At 40.4% G+C, this 23,202-nt stretch overlaps 1 protein-coding gene across 2 annotated transcripts in view; it reads left to right on the top strand.

The window, feature by feature from the left end:
* Positions 1-23,202, top strand: part of mtm1 (myotubularin 1) — a 160,614-nt gene that overhangs the window by 43,156 nt on the left and 94,256 nt on the right. Inside the window, exons 3-5 of one of the 2 annotated variants that reach the window (XM_043705109.2) lie at positions 4,558-4,611; positions 6,035-6,089; positions 6,333-6,427. In XM_043705109.2, the coding sequence (XP_043561044.1) occupies positions 4,558-4,611; positions 6,035-6,089; positions 6,333-6,427 (204 nt within the window). The remainder of the gene's footprint in view (positions 1-4,557; positions 4,612-6,034; positions 6,090-6,332; positions 6,428-23,202) is intronic. The other variant, XM_043705113.2, reaches the window with a different exon arrangement.

The following is a 23,202-nucleotide window of genomic DNA, read 5'->3' as shown; positions in this document are numbered from 1 at the left end:
GGGATATGGACTGGGTGCTGGCAGGTGGAACTAGATTGGGTTGGGATATCTGGTCGGCATGGACAGGTTGGACCGAAGGATCTGTTTCCATGCTGTACATCTCTGACTATCTATTATATTTGCATTTAACCATTTACTCAACTTGTCCAAATCACACTGAGCATTTCTGCAACCTCCTCATAGTTCATCCTCTTTTCTCCTCTTCTCTCCCCACTGCCCTGCAAAAACTTTCTGCCATCTGCAAATTTAGGGATATTACATTTAGATCTCATCTAAACCATTAATACATAATTTGCATAGCTGGGGTCCTAGCACTGAATGCTGTGGTACCGCACAAATCACTGTCTGCCATTCGGCAAAAGACCTGTGTATTCCTACTCTTTTGTTGCCTGTCTACCAACCAGTTTTCTTTCCATCTCAATTGATTATCCCCCGGTTCCATGTACATTAATTATACACCTTAATCTCTTATGCAGAGTTTTCAAAGTTGAAAGCTTTCTGAATGTCCAAATAAATTGCATCTTCTGTATACCCCTTATCAACTCTACTCAGTACATCCTCGAAGAATTCCAGTAGATTGTCAAGCATGATTTTCTTTTCTTGAATTCATACCAGCCCTGTTTGGTCCTATTTCTCTACTTTTAAATCTTTAATTACTGACTGTAGCATTTTCCTCACTACTTTTATGAGCGAAATGTCACAGGATTAGAAGGTGTTCCCAAAGGAGCCTTTGTGAATTGCTGCAATGCTGCTTATATGTGATGTATGGCGCTGTCCAACTCTGCATCAGAGATGGACGTTGTGAATGTTTAAGGTGGTGGATGGCTGCTTTGTCGTGGATAATGTCAAAACTACTTCAATGTTGTGGGAGTGGTAATCATCCAGACAAGGGGAGAGCATTCCATCTGACTTGTATCTTTTTGTACGGCTGGGAGACATTGGGCAGTTAGATGAATCACTGCAGAATCTGTAGCCTCTGACCTGCTGTTGTGGGCACAGAATTTATATGTCTGGTCCAGATCAGCTTCTGGTCAACTGTAATCACCAGAATATTGATCGTGGGAGATTCAGTGACGGTGATGCCATTGAGTAGAAACATAGAAAATATGAGCAGGAATAGGCCATTCACCCCACTGAGTGTGTTCTGCCATTTAAACAGCTGATGGCTGATCATCTTCTCCCTCTCCATTTTTCTCCATTATCTCCACATCCCTGATGTTACTAATATTGAGAGATGTTGATTTCTTTCTTGAACTCGCTCAATGATTAAGCTTCCACATCGCTCCGTGGTAAAGAACTCCAAAGATTCTCACCCTCTTAGAGTGAAGGAATTCCTCTTCATCTCAGTCTTAAATTACTTGCCCCTTAATTTGAGACTCTGTTTTTGGTTCTAGACATAACATTCTGGGAAACTTCCCACCCACATCTACTGCTGGCCTGTAAGAATTCTGCGAGTTTCAATGAGATCACCTTTCATTCTTCAAAACTCTAGGGAATCCAGGCCCAGTTTCTTCAGTTTCTGTCCTCATGAGTCAGAGTTGAAACTTTATTGCTGGAACAGCACAGCAGGTCAGGCAGCATCCAGGGAACAGGAGATTCGACGTTTCGGGCACAGGCCCTTCCCTAAATTTGCAGATGCTGCCTGACCTGCTGTGCTGTTCCAGCAATAAAGTTTCAACTTTGATCTCCAGCATCTGCAGACCTCACTTTGTCCTCATGAGTCAGCCCTGCCATCTGAGGGATTGGACGATGAACATCTGTTGTACATCCTCGAGGACAAGAATCTCCCTCCTCAGATAAGGAGACTAAAATTACATATAATACTCCAGGTGTGGTCTCACCATGGCTCTGTACAATTATAGCAAGCTATCTTTGTTCCTGTCCTTAAATGGCCTTGCAATAAAGGCCAACTATTTGCCTTCCAAATAACTTGCTGCATGTGCATGCTAACTTTCAGTGACTCATTAGCAAGGATCCCTTTGGACATTAGTACTTGCCACTCTATCATTAGAGATGGCCGTTACCTAACAATGTGTAGAGCAAATTTTACTTGCCATTTATCAATCTAAGACTGGATATACTCTGTTTTACTGCGTATGGGCACAAACAGTTTCAGTATCCTCTGCAAGAAGGATTCACGAAGGAGATCTAGACAAGTCATCTGTGTGGGCAAACACATGACAGATGTAGTTTCATGTGGCTAAATATGAAGTTCTACACTTCAGGTTTTTTTTAATAAACGAAAGGCAGAGTCTTATTTAGATAGTGATATCTTGTGAAATGTGGTTATGCAAGGTGATCTTGGTGTCCCTTGTATACCAGACAATGAAAGTAAGCAAGCAGATGTTCAGACATTTTGGAAGGCACATGGTAAATTGGCCTTCATTGAAAGAGGATTTGGTTTTAGAAGTAGGGCTGACTTACTCCAGTTATAAAGGGTCTTGGTAAGACTGCATCTGGAGTCTTGTGTACAGTTTTGATCTCCTCAACCTAAGGAAGGATATACTTGCCATGGGACGATTGGGGAAAATTCCGTAGGCTGACACCGAAGATGGCAGAGCCATCATATGGTGCAAGATTGGTTTGACTGGACCTGTATTCACTAGAAGAAGAAGAAATGATTTGGATGTGAGCATGAGAGGTACGGTTAGTAAGTTTACAGATGACACCAAAATTGGAGGTGTCATGGACAGTGAAGAAGGTTGACTCAGATTACAAGAGGATCTTGATCAGATGGGCCAATGGGCTGAGAAGGGCAGATGGAGTTTAATTCCGATAAATGTGAGGTGCTGCATTTTGGGAAAGTAAATGTTAGCAGGACTAATACACTTAATGGTAAGGTCCTAGGGAGTGTTACTGAACAAAGAGACCTTGAAGAGCAGGTTCATAGCTCCTTGAAAGTGGAGACATGGGTAGATAGGATAGTGAAGATGACCTTTGGTATGCTTTCCTTTATCAGTCAGAGTATTGAGTACAGGAGTTGGGAGGTCATGTTGCGGCTGTACAGGACATTGGTTAAGCCATTGTTGGAATATTGTGTGCATTTCTGGTCTCCTTCCTATCGGAAATATGTTGTAAAGCTTGCAAGGGTTCAGAAAAGCTTTACAAGGAAGTTGCCAGGGTTGGAGAATTTGAGCTACAGGGAGAGGCTGAACAGGCTGGGGCTGTTTTTCCTGGAGCGTCGGAGACTGAGGGGTGACCTTTTTGGAGGTTTACAAAATTGAGGGGCATGGATCGGATAAATAGGTAAAGTCTTTTTGCTGGGGTGGGGGAGTCCAGAACTAGAGGGCATAGGTTTAGGGTGAGAGGGGAAAGATATAAAAGAGACCTTAGGGGCAACTTTTTCACGCAGAGGGTGGTACGTGTATGGACTGAGCTGCCAGAGGATGTGGTGGAGGCTGGTACAATTACAACATTTAAGAGGTATATGAATAGGAAGGGTTTGGAGGGATTTGGGCCAGGTGCTGGTAGGTGGGACGAGATTGGGTTGGGATATCTGGTCGGCATGGACGGGTTGGACCAAAGGGTCTGTTTCCATGCTGTACATCTCTAGGACTCTAAAAGGGGATCTGATTGAAACAAATGAAATTCTAATGCAGGCAGCAAGAGTAGATGCAGGGTGGATGCTCCCTCTTGGGTGCGGGAATCTAGAACCAGGCTGGACAGTCTCAGGATATGGAGAGGACCATTTACGCTTGAGATGAGGAAACATTTCTTCACCCAGGATAGTCACTTTGTGGAATTTGCTACCTCTGTAGGCTGTAGAGGCTGGGTCACGAGTTTATTTAAGAAAGAGATTGATAAACGTATAGACATTTTAAAGGCATCAAGGAGAATGAAAGAAAATTGGGAATGTATCATTGAGAGGGAATTAACCATGATCATATTGAATGGTGGAGCAAGGGCCGAATGGCCTACTCCTGCTCCTAGTTTCTTAACTTCTTTAAACACTGCATTACATTACTCTGCAGTGGTTCCAACATTATTTTTGCAGCAAGTGCTTTTTCCCTCTGGTTTTAATTATCGACTGTAGAATACATGAGTAAAGTGATTAACGATATAAAGTTTGTTTTTTTTTCCTCTTGGTAGAATCCTCATTTTGGGTAATGCAAATCACAAGGTGCCACATTTTGTCCATCGTTTCAGTTGAGTCCGTTCAGCTGGGGTAGGAAGTTAGATGTACAATTAATCTCAGTGGTCTGTGCTCAAGGAACAAGCTTAAAAGTAACAAAGAAATAATAATAGCAGTTTTGGACAGTACTGCTTGCTGTTGTAAGGTGCATGTGAGTTGCTAAGAGAGAACATGATTGAACTTAGCTTTATTGCCTGTTAAAATTGTTAGCTTGGAGCCCATGAGCGGATTACCTTTCTGTGCAGGCTAGGTTACAACAGTCAACATGGACTTCACCAGAACATTTAAAAGCAATGAGGTGGTAATTTGACAAAGCTTGTTAACATAAATGGCAATTAAACAGCATCAGTCAAGGTAATTTTCATATTTTTTGGTTAAGAAACAGCTATAGAGAGAAAAAAATGACCCCAATTTGTGATTACCAGGGAAAGGGAATGGCACCTGGGACAGAGCTCAGGACTTCGTTTTTACAAGCCCAGGTGAGTTAACTTTCCAGCTGGGGTTTCCTCCACTCTGTCTGCTTCTCCCACCTTCCTCTCTCCCCTTTCCCTCTGTCACAGTCTTATCCCTTTTGCTCTTTTCTCTCTTGCCCTTCTCACTCTGCCACCAACCCCCCGTGAACCTCGAGAAATAATGCATGAGGTTTTGCACTCCGAAAAATATTATCTCCAGTTGCATTACCCCACCAGTAAGCATTTCACATTGAAATGAAAGTGGCTGAGATTTTTTAAAGCCTTTTCGTAAAAGGTTATTAATAAATGAAGTGAAAGAAAAATGAATGAAAGTGACTGTCATTTGACTATCAAATCTTCTCCTCCTCCTCCTGCACTCTCTGACCTCTCCCTCAACCAATGAACTTTCACTTCATATTTTTTTCTTGAACTATGATCCTTCCATGTAAAATTATGTAATCATTAATTATAGAAACCCTATGAATGAGCTGTAAAGTTGCCTACCAATCCTGTGCAAAATGCCAAATCATGTGATCTGTAACCTGCCTGTAGTTCGGGTACCCTAGCATATAGACACATACGATGAATAGTCATTTAGCTAAACTGCAGGATGATCTGGCAATGTACACTAGAATGAATTGCCACCGAGGAGGAGAGAGAAGGCTGGATGTTTGAACTAAGTTCCAAACAGACTGCAAGAAGGTAAACTTGTAATTGGTCTTGTATTAATTCATGGATTTATTTACAGGAGCTGTGAGGCATGGCATTGTTCTTAATCTGCAAAACATGAGTTTGGAAATAAGAATGATATATGGGGAATACTCAGCAGCTCAGGCAGCATCTATGGAGAAAGAAAGTGAGTTCATGTTTCAGGTCCCTGACCTTCAGGGACCTGAAACTAACTTGCGCAAGTTAGGTGCCGGTAACAAGAAATGGTAGGATAAGATTGATGCACCTTTTAGGATGCCATAAAACAGAGGATTTAAAAAGCAGTAAATAAAAGACTAGTGATGATGACGTCTGTTTCCTGACAGTTGGATCAATTTGTATCCGTAATTGAACTTTCCTGGAAACATGAAGTACGTGTTGATTTATTTTAACCTGTATGATTTAATAACATTGTTAAATCATTTTATTGAAGAGGCTGGGGGAGCTTTGTGGAGGTTTCTCATGATAAACAGTAGCTAAGAAGTTCTTTTTATGTCTATTGTAATGGGATTTTGGAAAAAGCAAATACTAAAATTTAACTCCATTCAAAGTGTGGTTCTGTAAATAAAAAAAACTTGAATTGAATTTGAGAATTTGTAAAGTACTAGGATTTGTCTGTATGATTTGTTTGTTGTGAAGAATAGCCAGAACTAATTGTATAGTGATCACTGCAGCATAAGAATATTTGATGAGCAAAATCAAATGCATTTGCAAGGTTAATAGGACATTTCCTTCTTTTCAGGCACAGCTGACCGACGAAATACCATTGTTAGCAGGAGAGGATATTAAAAGTAAAGGTAGGAATGCATTGACAGTAATTCAGCCTGTAAATCTGTTTACTACCTAATTAAACTTTGTTTCATTATTTTGAGATCTAAATAGTAAACTTCTTTTTTAGGAATTTTCCTCATTAATTACTGCATTTATAATTTTTTGTGTGTTTGTCATTGATAAATCATCTTTGCGCAAATTAAAGAATTTTAAAAAAAAATTGTTGCTAGCTTCTATCAGCTAATGACTCTTTAATTCCTACTTCATAGAAAAGGATGTGATCTACATTTGTCACTTTAATGGACCTAAGAAGGGAGTGGTGTACATTACAAACTACAGGCTTTACTTTAAAAGTGTTGAAATGGTAAGTTCTGATTTTGTTTAATCGTTGAAATTCTTTCACTTTTGTATTTCGCTGTGGTGTGTTACTGTAAATCCATGTCTTCATGCTCAAGTGTTATTACATGGAGATAGGCAACCAAAGCAAATCACCTTTTCTACTTCTGTTTGCGCAATACTGTAAAAGTAAAACCTTCAAAGACCCTCAAAATTGGCCCCAGTGGTTCCTCAGCAGACTTTTTGAATAACCATTCCCAAACTTTGTGAACAATCACTTCTTGACGTCGGTTTATAGCTTAAATAAAAGACTTAGTAATTTATACACAGTACAGTAACGCAAAGCAAAATTAAATAACAAAATAATCTAATTGTTGACTATGTTTAAGCCCAATGACCTTTGTTTTTGAGCCCTGTTGGTGCACAAAACAGACAGACAATGATAAACAAAAGAAAATAACACAACTGGCGGATTACTGAAGTGATTTTTGCAGTGCATTGTTCTGTAGGCATGGATAGTTGTTTCTTGGTTGATATTCTGAAGGTGCTGATCAGGGCCATCTTGTTAGCTCACTCAGAGTAGGTCAGTACCATGTATTATGAGCAGAGCTGGGCACTGTACCATAGGAAGGATACATTGGAGTACAACATAGGTTTACAAGAATGATATCTGGATTTCAAAAGTTATGAGGGGAGACTATACAAAGTAAGTCTTTTTTCTCTTAGAATTTAGAAGGTTAGGGGGTGCTATGATCAAAATCTTCAAGATATTAACAGGAGAAGATACGGTAGATGAAGGTAAGCTATTTCCACTGGTTGGGGATTATAGAACTAGGGAGCATAGTCTAACAATCAGGGTTAGGCTGTTCTGGAGCTAACTTGGGAACCACTTCTACATAAAAAGGGTGATAGATGGAACTTTCTTCCACAACTGGCAGTGGATGCTAAATCACTTGTTAATTTTATGTCTGAGATAGGGAAACTTTTGTAAAGCAAAGGAATTAAAGCGATATGGGCCAAAGGCAGGTAGATGGAGTTATAGAGTGATAGAATCATACAGCACGGAAACCGACTCTTTGGTCCAACCAGTCCGAGCCAACCATAATCCCAAACTAAACTAGTCCCACCTGCCTGCTCTTGGCCCATATCGATTAAACCTTTCCTATTCATGCACTTATCCAAATGTCGTTTAAACATTAATTGTACCCACATCCACCACTTCCTCGGGAAGTTCATTCCACACATGGACAACTCTCTGTATAAATAAAAATGTCCTTTGTCTTTTTTTTAATCTCTTTCTCCCCCACCCCACCTTAAAAATGCACCCCATAGTCTTGAAATCCCATATCCTAGGGAAAAGACATTAACCCTATCTATAACCCTTGATTTTTTTATTTAACTTCTATTAGGTCATCTGACACCCACCTGTACTCAAGTGAAAAAAAATCCAGCCTTTCTTTATAATTCAAACCTTAAATACCTGACAACATTCTGATAAATCTCTTCTGAACCCTCTCTAGCTTAATAATATCTTTCCAATAACTGAGTGACTGGAATTGGGCACAGTATTCCAGGTGAGGCCTCACCAATGTCCTGTACAACTTCAACATGACTTCCCAACTCCTATACTCCAAGGACTGAGCAATGATGGCAAGCTTTTTTAACCACCTTGTCCACATGCGACGCAAACTTCAAGGAATTATGTACCTGCACCCCCTAAGTCCCTCTGTTCTTCAACACTACCCAAGACTCTACCATTAAGTGCATAAGTCCTACCCTTGTTTGTCGTATCGAAATGCAATATCTCGCGTTTATCCAGATTGAACTCCATCTACTTTTTAGTCCATTTGATCAAGACCCCTTTGTAACCTTAGAAAGCCTTCTTTCACTGTCTACAATGCCACCATATTTGGTCTCATTTGCAAACTTATCATCCATGCCTTCTGAATTCTCATCCAAATCATTTATATAAATGACAAACAAAAGAGGACAGAGCCAATCCCAGTGGAACACAGGTGGGGATAGGCCTCCAGTCTGAAAATCAACCCTTCACCAGCATTCTGTCTCCTCCTGTTAAGCCAATTATGTATCAAAGTGGCAAGCTCACCCCAAATCCCATGTGACCTAATGTCACTAATCAGTCCTCCATGCGGAATCCTGTCGAAGACTTTACTAAAGTCCAAGTGAACAACGTATGCTGCTCTGCCCTCAATCTTTTCAGTAACTTCCCCAAAAATCTCAATCAAGTTTGTGAGACATTATTTTCCTCTCACACAACTATGCTGACTTCCAAATTCAATTTTTGCCTCTCTAAATGTCCATACATGCTATCTTTTATGATCACATCCAACAATGTCCCCAGAACCAAAGTCAGGTTCACAGGTCTATAATTCCCCGGTTTCTCCTTGCAACTTTTCTTAAACAAAGGTACAAAGTTAGCCACCTTCCAGTCATCAGGCACCTCACCTGTAGTTACAGATGATACAAATATTGATCAAGATTCAACCTGCAGTTAACTTTCAGGTCTGGCCTTACAAGCAAACCACAGTTTGTTTGATTTGTTTTTTAACGTAAGCTGCTGCCCATTGTCCAAAGGTCATTTTCAGTTCTCCGTTCACAGCTCCAAACAGCAAGTGATACAAGATAAAAATAAAAAAATCAATGAATGTTCCAGCACAAGTTAAAGGTCTGTAATCTGTTACTTGTGTCTCTATTCCCATTAACATTCTTAATATCACCATTTCCCTAAATCTTGTATGAAAGTCTGTCTCTTTGGCTAGCTTCAAGAAGTTCCGGCTAGCACTTAATGCCGGCAAGTTCTCCCATCAGCAACTCAAGCCTTTATAAAGGCTAACTTTAATTAATTAAGATTTGAATGCTGCGCACAGAAATGAAGAGGCTATTTCTTGTCTACCTGACCACCACCAGTTCTCAGTTTTATGGCTTTATAACCCAGACAGCCTCTCTTAGCATGCAAACTCAAAATTATTTTTTTGTGCAGTGTACGTGTGAACAATTTCTAATTGGTAACCAGATCTAATTAGAGGGCAGATTTCTGGCAAAGAGTACCTCGCTATGTAAAGACTGCAACTTAGATACTATCACATTCAAGCAGTTATTTATCATAGAGTTGCAGAAATGCCATTTCTTTTCCCTGATGCCAAGTCCAATGACATTTTAGGAGAGATGGCTAAAAACATATTCAGGTGGGAGAGTTTTAGGGAGGAGAGGAATGTGGAATAGTTTGAGGACGGAATTCAAGTGTGGAGCAAAGATTATTGGATACATGAGAACACATGGTAGGGTGAAAGATGAACGGCATTTGAAAGTATTTTAAATTTCAATGCCAATAAGTGATACCTGATTATTGCCCTTGTCTTCTACTTACTACTGTTCTTTATAACCTTGGTAGTAGTCAGAAATGTTGGCTCCTACCTTCAATTTAGATGAAGATTTAGACAAAAAAAAACAAATTTGTTAGTCACCTTTTCAGGTTTTATCTCACCCATTTTTCCCTCCTTTTGGTAATCCTCCCCTTCTGAATGTGCTGAAGTAAACTTCATATAAGCATTGGCATGAAACCACAGGATTGCTAAAGTGGCCATTGTCCATATCTGGGTTCAGTTAGTGTGTGTCAGTGGGCAATTTCATGGGGGAAAGTTGCAATTAAGACTGCCTCCATCATTATCTGTAAATGTGGACACTGTCACAAATGTCACTGTGCCAGCAGGATTCACTTACGAGCAATTAAGAGTAAGGACACTGACTTAAAATGAAAAATTGTAGCAAAGCACCCTAAAGGGAGAAGCCTTGCATTTCTGAAGCAAGTGACCACAATGTCTGTTCATGCTTGCAACAGAAGGAAACTAGTCTCAACTTTATTTTTCTTCTGCTTCTCTGATGCTGAACACTTGGCTACTTAGACTATTTTTCAATAGTGTCAGACATCCTGTCTGATTCAAAAACTAGTTTTCCGTTCTGGGCTTGAGTGCAAGGACTGTTTTTCAACTTAAATTCAGCAATTTTGTATTGCCTTGTGTATTACTTGAGTTGCAGGTTTTGATCATATCTCATTTTTTGGAGGCATGCATTGGTACATTCAGTTCCATATTTAGACAAGCGTGTATTTTTTGATGATCATGTGTAGTCTGCAAAAGTCAGGTAGTGAAATATTTGATGCCTTTTCCAAGGAAACCCACTGTGGCATATGGCAGCAAGTTTATGCAATCTGATTTTCTGAGAGCTTTGTATATGCTTAACATGTTAGATATTTGAATCAAATGTTGGTTTCTGGTTCCAAGATTGATGTGTGACTGTTCAGTGAATACTTGGATGGTAAAACGTCAAGTGCTAATATGTTGCTCTTACAATGTCAGTACAAGCATCGGATACTGATACTCCTGGTTTAGTGTTATGTAGGCTTATATGGAATGTTTGTAGCTGACATGGTGCTTCAGAATCTCTAGCATGTGGGATTGCATCTGTTGTGCCTTTTAACTGACATATGATTGATATAAGCTGATAACTGGTGCTTTGGTAAGTTTGGCAGTGCGTTGGTAAACCATCTGACGTGGCAACGCCGACAGTGTCAGGGTGGCATGGAATTATTCATCTTGTTTCTCTCCGATAAACTAATGCAAATCTCATAGATGCCTCTAACTAATAATCCATCAATGATCCTGAAGTCACACCTTAATTCCATACATTTTACCTTTGCCTTTATCCCTAAATCAAGCCCTCACCACTGTTGTAGCAGTTTTTCAGTTGTTGGTTGGGGTGGGGGAGGAGTACAGTGAAGGATGGTAGAGGTTGTAAGTGAGCTGCAGACATGTATGCAGTATTATTTACTGTTATATTAAATACAGGTCCTGCTCCAGTATTAACGTTCTACTCATCAACTTGACAGTTGAATAATGTGTATCAATCAGTGTGATTGTGCAATAATGGTAATATCACTAGTTATGCAATCCAAAGGCTCTGTGATGTGCTGGAGAAATGGATTCACATCCTATCACAACATTCATAATGGACATTGATAGTAGGTAAGTCAGTCTAAATAATGCCATTGAAAGTAAAGGGGTGATGGTTAGATTCTGTCTTTTTGGCATGATTGTTACCTGGCACCTCTGTGGTGTGAATGTTGCTATCCATTTACCAGCCCAAACCTGAATGGTCTTGCTGCACTTCAACATGGACTGCTTCAGTCATAGAGTCATAGAGAGGTACAGCATGGAAGCAGACCCTTTGGTCCAACTTGTCCATGTCCAACTTGGATATCCCAACGCAATCTAGTTCCACCTGCCAGCACCCGGCTCATATCCCTCCAAACCCTTCCTATTCATATACCCATCCAAATGCCTTTTAAATGTTGCAATTGTACCAGCCTCCACCACATCCTCTGCAGCTCATTCCATGCACATACCACCCTCTGTGTGAAAAAGTTGCCCCTTAGGTCTCTCTTATGTCTTTCCCCTCTCATCCTAAACCTATGCCCTCTAGTTCTGGACTCACCCACCCCAGGGAAAAGACTTTGTCTATTTATCCTAACCATGCCCCTCATGATTTTATAAACCTCTATAAGGTCACCCCTCAGCCTCTGACACTCCAGGGAAAACAGCCTTAGCCTATTCAACCTCTGCCTACAGCTTAAATCCTTCAACCCTGGCAACATCCTTGTAAATCTTTTCTGAACCCTTTCAAGTTTCACAACATCTTTCCGATAGGAAGGAGACCAGAATTGCACACAATATTCCAACAGTGGCCTAACCAATGTCCTGTTCAGCCGCAACATGACCTCCCAGCTCTTGTACTCTATACTCTGACCAATAAAGAAAAGCATACCAAATGCCACCTTAACTATCCTATCGAACTGCGACTCCACTTTCAAGGAGCTATGAACCTGCTCCCCAAGCTCTTTGTTCAGCAGCACTCCCTAGGTCCTTACCATTAAGTGTATAAGTCCTTCTAACATTTTCCTTTCGCAAAATGTAGCACCCTTCATTGATCTAATTTAATCTTCATCTGCCACTTCTCAGCCCATTGGCCCATCTATTTGAGATCCCGTTATAATCTGAGGTAACCTTCTTTGCTATCTACTACACCTCTAATTTTGGTGTCATCTGCAAACTTACTAACTATGCCTCTTATGCTCACATCCAAATCATTTATATAAATGATGAAAATAGTGTACCCAGCACTGATCCTTGTGGCACTCCACTGGTCACAGGCCTCCAGTCTGAAAAACAACTCTCCGCCACCACCCTCTGTCTTCTACCTTTGAGTCAGTTCTGTATCCACATGGCTGCTTCTCCCTGTATTCCGTGAGATCTAACCTTGCTAACCAGTCTCCCATGGGGAACCTTGCCTTCAATGGAATGCCTTACTGAAGTCCATATAGATCACATCTACTGCTCTGCCCGCATCAATCCTCTTTGGTGTCTGAGGTGTCATGAATAATGCTGAACGTAGCACACACATACACTGATGATTGTATAATACTCCACTTCTGACCTTATGGAAGGAAGATAATTGCAACAGCTGAGGGTGTTTGGACCTAGGGTACTTCCCTGAGGCATTGCTGTCATTCCTGACTCCAGACTCTTAGCAATGTGGTTGACTCTTAAATGCCCTCTGAAATTACCAAGTGAGTAATTGTAAGAGTATTGAGGAATGGACAAAACAGGCTGGCCTTGCCAGTAATATCGAAATTCCATGAATGAATAAAACTAAATTTCTGTACCATTATTTTTCACAGAAGGCTTGCTGTAATTCCTCTGAAGTAAAAATACGATTGTTTATATCAGATTTTTGCAAGAAATTGTTCTTGTTGTATTAATATTAAACTGTTGTCAATGTAGCTTTTGGTATGGAAGTGAGTGGAAAGAGTGGGAAGCTTTTGGTTTCAAAAGTTTGAAAGATTAAAGTGACGCATAAGAAGAATATTTGCTTAGAAAGTTTATTAGGTTGCTTTTGTGGCTGGGTGCAATTTATTGGTAATATTAGAATGATGAATGAAAGTAATGGCCAAACTGAGTGCTTCATATATAATTTATCGAGAAACTGAGATAGTCTTGTTTTAGCTGGAAAATATTTGAATTTCTTCACTAATTAAATCTATCGATTCATTCAGTCTCTGCACCTGCATTATTGTTGAAATAATACTATTTTAGAAGCCATAAAACTATCTGAATTCAAGTAAATGAGCCACAACGGTAATACTTAGTGAGAAATAAAATTGGGTCAGGCAGTATCTATGGAATGGTAAACAGTTAATGTTTCCAGTCAGTAACCTTTCATCAGAAGCTGCTAGTTTTCAGTTTTGATAAAAAGACCTGAAAGGTTTAACTGTGTTTCTTCCTCCCTAGATGGTGTCTGCCAAACTGAATGTTGTCAAGCTTAGCGTTTCATTTCAGATTCCCAGCATCTCTATATATTTTACTTTCAGTAAAATTAGATTTCTTTTCTCACTTCTTCTAGAATTTCACATTTTTTTTGCTGCATTATTTATTAATGCAATAAGAAGAAGCACTGATGTTCATGTTCACTACCTGGAGACTTGCAGTTAATCTCGAGAGAAAATTTGCAGCCCTTGTAATGTCATTTATTGGTTTCGTACAAAATTAAATCTATGTCACTAGTTTCAGGAAATAATGGACTCTCTGAATTGGTCACTTGGTTGATGTTTCACAAATTGGTAAAAACTAAATAGCATTTCAGAATTGTTGGCGTAGCTTTATACCATAATAGCTTCACCGATTTTACTTGGAGTCACCACAATGCTGGCTGAAAATCCTCCTTCTGGCAAGCACCCTTTCCTCTGATTCCACTGCCTTTAAGTATCTTGTCACTGCATCTTTCTATTTGCTCCCTTACCTGTCTGTTCTTCTCCTTTTTGACTGTCCCATCACTCATCGCATCACGTTTCTCTCTCCATCCATGGCATTATCATTTCCATCTCTTCTCAGCTATGTTTTTCAATGCTCCCACAATCTGCCTTGAGCCTGTGATGTACTATTTCCTCATTTTGATTTGTCCCCTTACCCTCCACATATGCATATCAGTATTTGCATCTTATTTGTATGTAGCTGTTGTTCATCTCTTGATGTTGTCTACGTTCCTATGCTATGCAAGTCTTTCTTGTAAATTCTTCCTTTCAGTTTAAATGATGCTTTTCTATCTCTCAACTCCACTACACTGCTGATTACTACAAACAGTGCTCACATGGTGCTTAATTTCCATCTCCTTGCTTCCATCTTCTGTCAAACTTGACCTCAGTGACTTGAAATGGTATGCTTTCTCCAAGTCTTTTCCAATAATCTTTATGCCTATAATATCAATGCACAATATAAATGAACACTTTTTTCAGATTTATTTTTAATATTTCAGCTATTTTGTCACATACAACTGTTTTTAAATGCTATCTTTCTTTAATTTTCTGTTTTTCATGTATCATACATTTACATTTCAAAATCATTTTATTATATGTGCTGTCTCCAATAAGTCTTTAACAAATGAAAGTGAAATTGATTTCTAATTTGCTGAAAAACTGGTTGAATGTTTCTTTAGTCAATTAGATTACAGCTTTCATTAGAAAGCTTGACTTGCTTGCATCATTACAGGAGGAGTTAAATGTTGTGCATGATTTCAAAAGTGTCATGTCCAAAAAGCCCCAGTTATTAGTCTAGAGCAAGGGTCTCATGGTATAAGTTATCACATCATGATGTTGGAGGCATGAGCAAAAGGTATGATTTAAAATGAATATTTCGGTGTATACTGATTTGAGCAATCACCATTCTGTGTTTTTGTCAAGTGAAGGCAAGCATCAAATTGGAGTCATGTTAAAAAGTCAAAGGTAATGTTACTCAATATGAATGCAAATAGCATTCATGACAAAGCAGTGAAAAGTGGAATGCCACAAGGATCGGTGCTGTGTCCACTGCTTTTTGTCATTCATATAAATGATTTGGATGTGAGCGTAAGAGATATACTTAGTAAGTTTGTAGATGACACCAAAATTAGAGGTGTAGTGGACACTGAAGAAGGTTACCTCAGATCAGATGGACCAATGGGCTGAGAAGTGGCAGATAGAGTTTAATTTAAATAAATGCGAGGTGCTGCATTTTGGGAAAGCAAATCTTAGCAGAACTTATACACTTAATGGTAAGATCTTGGGGAGTGTTGCTGAACAAAGAGACCTTGGAGTGCAGGTTCATAGCTCCTTGAAAGTGGAGTCGCAAATAGGTAGGATAGTGAAGAAGGCATTTGGTATGCTTTCCTTTGTTGGTCAGAGTGTTGAGTACAGGAGTTGGGAGGTCATGTTGCGGCTGAAGAGGTCATTGGTTAGGCCACTGTTGAAATATTGTGTGCAATTCTGGTCGTCTCCCTATCGGAAAGATGTTGTGAAACTTGAAAGGGTTCAGAAAAGATTTGCAAGGATGTTGCCAGGGTTGGAGGATTTGAGCTATAGGGAGAGGTTGAATAGGCTAGGGCTGTTTTCCCTGGAGTGTTGGAGGCTGAGGGGTGACCTTATAGAGGTTTATAAAACCATGAAGGACATGGATAGGTTAAGTAGACAAAGTCTCTTCCCTGGAGTGGGGAAATCCAGACCTAGAGGGCATTGGTTTAGGGTGGGAGGGGAAAGATATAAAAGAGACCTAAGGGGCAACGTTTTCATGCAGAGGGTGGTACATGTATGGAAGGTGACAAGTAGGTTAGACCGGGGAAACCCAGTGGATGTGGTCTACCTAGACTTCCAAAAGGCCTTTGATAAGGTGCCACATGGGAGGCTGCTGAGCAAGGTGAGGGCCCATGGTGTTCGAGGTGAGCTACTGGTATGGATAGAGGATTGGCTGTCTGACAGGAGGCAGAGAGTTGGGGTAAAAGGTTCTTTTTCGGAATACAGCCGGTGACAAGCGGTGTCCGCAGGGTTCAGTGTTGGGGCCGCAGCTGTTCACATTATATTATTAATGATCTGGATGAAGGGACTGGGGGCATTCTAGCGAAGTTTGCCGACGATACAAAGTTAGGTGGACAGGCAGGTAGTACTGAGGAAGTGGGGAGGCTGCAGAAGGATCTAGACAGTTTGGAGGAGTGGTCCAGGAAATGGTTGATGGAATTCAATGTGAGCAAATGCGAGGTCTTGCACTTTGGGAAAAAGAATAGAAGCATGGATTATTTTCTAAACAGTGAGAAAATTCGTAAAGCCAAAGTACAGAGAGATCTGAGAGTGCTAGTTGAGGATTCTCTAAAGGTAAACATGCAGGTTGAGTCCATGATTAAGAAAGCGAATGCAATGTTGTCAATTATCTCAAGGGGGTTGGAATATAAAAGCACTGTTGTGCTACTGGTTTATAAAGATCTGGTTAGGCCCCATTTGGAGTACTGTGTCCAGTTTTGGTCCCCATACCTCAGGAAGGACATACTAGCAATGGAGCGTGTCCAGCGGAGACTCACACAGATGATCCCTGGAATGGTAGGTCTAATATACGAGGAACGGCTGAGGATCCTGGGATTGTATTCATTTAAGTTTGGAAGGTTAAGGGGAGATCTAATAGAAACTTACAAGATAATACATGGCTTGGAAAGGGTGGACGCCAGGAAATTGTTTCCGTTAGGCGAGGAGACTAGGACCCGTGGACACAGCCTTAGAATTAGAGGGGGTAAATTCAGAACAGAAATGCGGAGACATTTCTTCAGCCAGAGAGTCGTGGGCCTGTGGAATTCATTGCCACAGAATGCAGTGGAGGCTGGGACGCTAAATGTCTTCAAGGCAGGAATTGATAAATTCCTGATGTCACAAGGAATTAAGGGCTACGGGGAGAATGCGGGTAAGTGGAGTTGAAATGCTCATCAGCCATAATTGAATGGCGGAGTGGACTCGATGGGCCAGATGGCCTTACTTCCGCTCCTATGTCTTATGGAATGAGCTGCCAGAGGAAGTGGTGGAGGCTGGTACGATTGCAACATTTAAAAGGCATTTGGATGGGTATATGAATAAGAAGGGTTTGGAGGAGATATGGGCCAGGTGCTGGCAGGTGGGACTAGATTGGGTTTAAAGTATTTAGAGTATTTAAAGAAATATTCTATGGTCTCCTCAAAATATATGTTTGACTGAGACAAAATAAAATGAAAGGAGAATAGACTGTGGCTAACAAAATAAGTTAAAGATTGCATTAGATTTGAGGAATTAGCTTATAAAGTTGCCAGTATAAGTGGTCAATCTGAGGATGGGAAGCCTTTTGAAGCCAACAAAAAGAGTATGGAACTTGTGAATAATGGGGGAAATATCAGTGAAAACCACTGAAAGCTAGACTGTAAAAGCTTCTTTAGGTACATGAAATAAGATTAGATTGGAGAATTCTGGATCCATTTCAGGTAGAGACAGGAGAATTTAAAATGGAGAATAGGGAAATGGTAGAGTCTGTCTTCACAGGAATATACAGAAAATCACCTGTAAATACAATGAAACCAAGGGAATTGAAAAATGAGGAGCTGAAATTAACTAACATTAATAAAGAGAGAGTCTTCAAAATTAATTTCCAAATGAAACTTGCCAAGTTCTCTGTATGAGATGAGCTATATTCCAGAGTTATGAAGGTGGGGCTGTAGAAATAATGAAAGCTTTGGTGGCTATCTTTCAAAAGTCTATAGATTCTGGAAAGTGTTCTGAAAACTGGAAGGTAACACATTTAACCCCACTATTTGGAGAGTGGAGAGCTACAGGTCTGTCAGTTTGTGGCCAGCAGTGGGGAAATGAAAAAATCTGTTATAAAGGATGTGATAATGGGTTACTTTGATTTTACCCAATCATATTATTCTATGTGGATTTATGAAAGGGAAATTCTGTTTGACAAACCTGTTGAAGCTTTTGAGGATGTTACTTGTTGCATAGATGAAGGAGAACCAATGAATCAGATGAACTGAAGGTTGTCTTAAGGTCCCATGCAGGAGTTTACTGAACAAAATGAAAGCCTGTGGGATTTGGTGTAATATACTGCTATGAGTTAAGACTTGGTTAACAGAAAATAATATACATAAATTGATCTTTTTCTGCATGGCTGGCAGTGACTAGTTGGGTACAATAGGGAACAATGCTTTTATCCCAGGTATTCACAATTTAAATTAATGATGTGGATGACTGCATGTCATATCTCCAGGTTTGCAGACGACGCAAAGCTGGGTGAGAGGGTGCGTTGTGAGGAGAATCCAAAGATGCTTCAGTATGATTTGGACAAGTGGGTGGGTAAATGTGTGACTGATGCATTATATGTATAAATGTGCGGTTTACTTTGGTAGCAAAAATGGGTAGGCAGATTATTATCTGAATGGTGGTAGTGCAGCTCCCTTTCTCCCCAATCTAAGACCTGGACATCTTTGTGCAGCAGTGGCTGAAAGTAAGCATGCAGGTGCAGAATGCTGTGAAGAAGGCAAATGGGTCTATTAGTCTTCGTAGCAAGAGGAATTGACTATGTGAGCCAGATACCACTGTTGATAAGACCACACTTGGAACATTGTGTGCAGTTTTGACCACCTTATCCAAAGAAGGATGTCCTGGTTATTGAGGGAGTGCAGTGAAGGCTTACCAACCTGATTCATGGGATGGTGAGACTGACATACATGGATTGATTAAGATGATGTTCACTAGAGTTTAGAAGAATGAGAGGAAATCTCGGTGAAACCTTTAAAATTTAAATTAGGCTAGACAGGGTAATTGCAGGAAGATTGTTCTCAATGACTGTGAAGTGCAGAACTGGACATCAGTCTAAGGATAAGGGATAGCCCTTTTAATGCTGGGACGCGGAGTAAGTTCTTCACCCAGAAGTTGGTCAGTCTGCTGAACCTGGAAATTGTTGATGCCAAAATATTGAAGACTTTCAAGAAAAATGGTGATAAAATTCTTGGGAATCAAAGGATTTGGGGAGAATAGGAACAGGAGACTGACTTGGGTATCAGCCATGATCATTTTGAAGATTGAACCAGGCTCTCCAACACCACCTCCTGCTTCTATTTTCTGTTTCTAAAATAGGTAACAGGAATAAACAGGTCCTCCTTACGATGCCATTTGTTCTGAATGATTCCTGCATGGTCAATCTGTATAAATGATTTTCTGAATCACAGAATTATGATGCAGAAGGAAGCCATTTGGCCCATTGTGCTGGCACCAGTTCTATCTGGTGCCAATCTCCTGCCTTTTCCCAATATCACTGCACACCATTATTATCCAAAAAGCATCAGTTCCCTCTTGAATGCCTCAATTGAATCAGACTTCAACATATTTGCAGGCCGTGCATTCTATACCCTAACTACTCTCTGTGTGAAATTTTTTTCTTTATCAGCCTCGCTTCATTTGCACGTTACTTTAAATCTTTGCTCTCTTGTTCTCGTTTTTATAATCTGAAATAGTTTCACTCTATCTGTTCTGTCCAGCACCATCATGATGTTGAAAACCTCCAGTTCTCCTCTCGGCCTCCAAGGAGAATAGTCACAACTTCTTTAATCTATCATTATTACTGACGTTTCTCAATCATGGAAACATTCTTGTAACTTGCTTCTTCACTCTCTCCAATGCATTCACATCTTTCCTATAATGTGGAGCCCACAGTTACATAGTAGTCCAGCTGAAGTCTAACATGTGTCCTGAGGGTCCCCCTCCTTCTCTTCTGTAAATCCTCTTTTTGGTCTCTAATCACTCCTGCTCTTCTTTTAGCACCTCTTACTATTTATATACATATAGAAGACTTTGAGACTTCCCTTTGTTCATTGGCCTTTTCTCATAGTCTCTTTTGGCTTTTCTTATTTGTTTTTCCACCCCTCCCCTAAAACTTCAATATTTCTGGTGATTCTCAGTTGTAGTTATAAGCTTGTCTTTCTGACTTAAATTTCCATCTGCATGAAATTCTGTATTTGTGTCTTACCTTTTCCATTGCAGGGAATATATTTCGACTGTACTGAAACCATCTGCACCTTGAAGGTGGCTTATTGTTCAGTCACTGATCTTGCTTCCAACTTCCTCTTCCAATCAATCATGCTCGCCTCTTTTCTAGACCCACTGAAATCAGCTGTGCACCCATTCATATTTTTGTTGTTCTGGATTGTTGCATATCATTTTCCAGCACTTTGGATGTGGCTACCAAATCTAATATTTTTGAATTGGCTGATGCATTCGTTGCAAATACGTATCGAGTTGTGAGAAGCATTCAAGGAGACTGTACAAATCTGTTTGGAGAAGATGTGTAGCTCAGGTTGAGGTTCTGGATGTAAGTTTGCTTGCTGAGCTGGTAGGTTTGTTTTTAGACGTTTTGTCACCAGACTAGGTAATATCATCAGTGAGTCTCTGGTAAGCATTGGTATTATGGCCTGCTTTGTTTGTTTAGATTAGATTTAGATTACTTAGTGTGGAAACAGGCCCTTCGGCCCAACAAATCCACACCAACCCGCCGAAGCGCAACCCATCCAGACCCATTCCCCTACATTTACCCCTTCACCTAACACTGCGGGCAATTTAGCATGGCCAATTCACCTAACCTGCACATTTTTGGACTGTGGGAGGAAACCGGAGCACCCAGAGGAAACCCACGCAGACACGGAGAATGTGCAAACTCCACAGAGTCAGTCACCTGAGGCGGGAATTGAACCCCGGTCTCTGGTGCTGTGAGGCAGCAGTGCTAACCACTGTGCCACCGTGCCGTTTGTGTTGGTGATGTCATTTCCTCAGAGGGTGATAGATGGGATCCAAATTGATATGTTTGTTGATAGAGTTCAGGTCGGAATGCCATGCTTCTAGGAATTCTCTTGCGTGTCTCTGTTTGGCTTGTCAGAGGATGGATGTGTTGTTTAAGTCAAAGTGGGTGTCCTTCCTCTTCTGTATTAGCAGCTGCATTACAGCATTATTTCAATGAGCCACCACATGCTGCCGCACCAAGGAACTACAAAGAACAGAAGAAAATCACCTATACAGTGTATTCAAAACGAACGGGTACCCAATGAACACAGTCTGTTGATTTCTCAGCAAAAAAACCAAACAAGCAGACAAGCCACGCCCAGAAACCCTACCACTCTCCCTGCATCAAAGACATCTCTGAAATGACATGATGCCAGACTACTCAGACCTCTTGGCATCATGGTAGTCCACAAACTCACCAACACATTAAAACAGCAGCTAATGAACTTGAAAGACCCTATACAGGCAACAAACAAAATGAAAGACATTTACGAAATTCCTTGCAAGAGCTGTTACAAACACTACATTAGACAAACAAGGAGAAAACTAGCCACCAGGATACATGAATATCAACTAGTCACAAAACGACATGACCCACCATCACTAGTATCCTTACATACAAATAAGGAAGGACAACACTTTGACTAGGATAACACATCCATCCTAGGACAAGCCAAACAGAGACATGCACCAGAATTCGTAGAAGCATGGCATTCCAACCAGAACTCTGTCAACAAACACATTGAGTTAGACCCCATCTACCACGCCCTGAGAAAAAGAACAGGAAATAGACATCACCACAGGAAATGACATCACCAAAGGAAAAGACATTACCAACCCAAAGAAACACAAACCTATAAATAGAAAGCAGGAATCAGTGGTAGTGCTTCACCTGGAGGCCCACTGAAGATGTTACCTAGTAGGGTGACGAAATGTGTAGAGCATGGCAGAGGCTCGTGTGTGTGTGTGTCTGTTTAGCTTGTCCTTGGATTGATGTTATCACACTTATCCACACCAGCAACAGAGTAAAGATGTCTTGCTGCAATTGTATAGAGCCTTGAGATATTGCACCTGGAATAGTATGTACTGTTTTTCTGAAGAAAGATGGATTTGCCTTAGAGTGAGTGCATTGAAGGTTCACCAGAATAACCACTCAATTGATGGGATTGTTTTAAGAGGAGATATTGAAGCAACTGGGCCTGTATTCTCATGAAAAATTTTGAGAAATCACACGTGACCTCCATCCTTATGGAGTATGACAGAGTGCACCCAAATAGGTTGTTTGCCTGGCTGTGGAGTTGAAATTAAGGACTGGCCTGTTAAAGAATGAAATGAGAAATAATTTCATCATGCGGAAGGAGATGCATCTTTGGTATTCTTTCCCTCCAGAAGACTGTGGAAGCTCAATCACTGAACAGGTTCAAGGCAAAAGTTTGAATATTTCTGGATACAAATGACACCAAGATATGGTGATGTTGGGTAGAAATGGAGATGATCAGCTATTATCTGTTTGAATGGTGGAGCACTAGTTCATTGGTGCAAATGGTCCTATTTTGCTCCTACTTCCTGCATTCCTCTGTTTGCATTAAAAGTAATACTTGTGCCCTTCAGTAAATTCTATGCAAGATCGATTGTACTGTGCACTGTTCATGCTGCTGACATAGTCAAATGTTTCCATATTTATAAGCTATATCAATGGAGGGAAACGAAAAGGAAAATGAAATTGAAAACATTCTAAATTGGATTCACTGTCTCTGCTTGTTAAACATAAAATGTTTCCATGCTCACACTAAAAACTGCATCATTAGTTGGCACGCGTGTAGGCTTCTCTGCCAGCCCACCTGACCTATGAATTTTTCATAAAAAATAAAGGTTTCATGTTGTTTGCTGTTGTCTAGAATTTATTTAACTCATTTAGCATTGTTCTGTCTATGGGTTTTGATCTCATTTGTCATTTTAAATTAAGTTCCCACTGTCACCTCATTTTCTAAAGTGTCCATTCTGTCTGAAGTAAAGCCACACTTTAAAAAATTGTGCAAGCATCAACTCTTTTTGTAAGCAGTTAGTGGCTGTCTTTCGAACAG

The sequence above is a fragment of the Chiloscyllium plagiosum genome, unplaced genomic scaffold (genome assembly GCF_037043375.1).
Source record: "Chiloscyllium plagiosum isolate Xiang-an unplaced genomic scaffold, Cpla_swu_hap1 HiC_scaffold_11, whole genome shotgun sequence".
Taxonomy (NCBI): Eukaryota; Metazoa; Chordata; class Chondrichthyes; order Orectolobiformes; family Hemiscylliidae; genus Chiloscyllium; species Chiloscyllium plagiosum.
The sequence above is the reverse complement of the archived record's forward strand: the minus strand, read 5'-3'. Positions and strand labels throughout refer to the sequence as shown.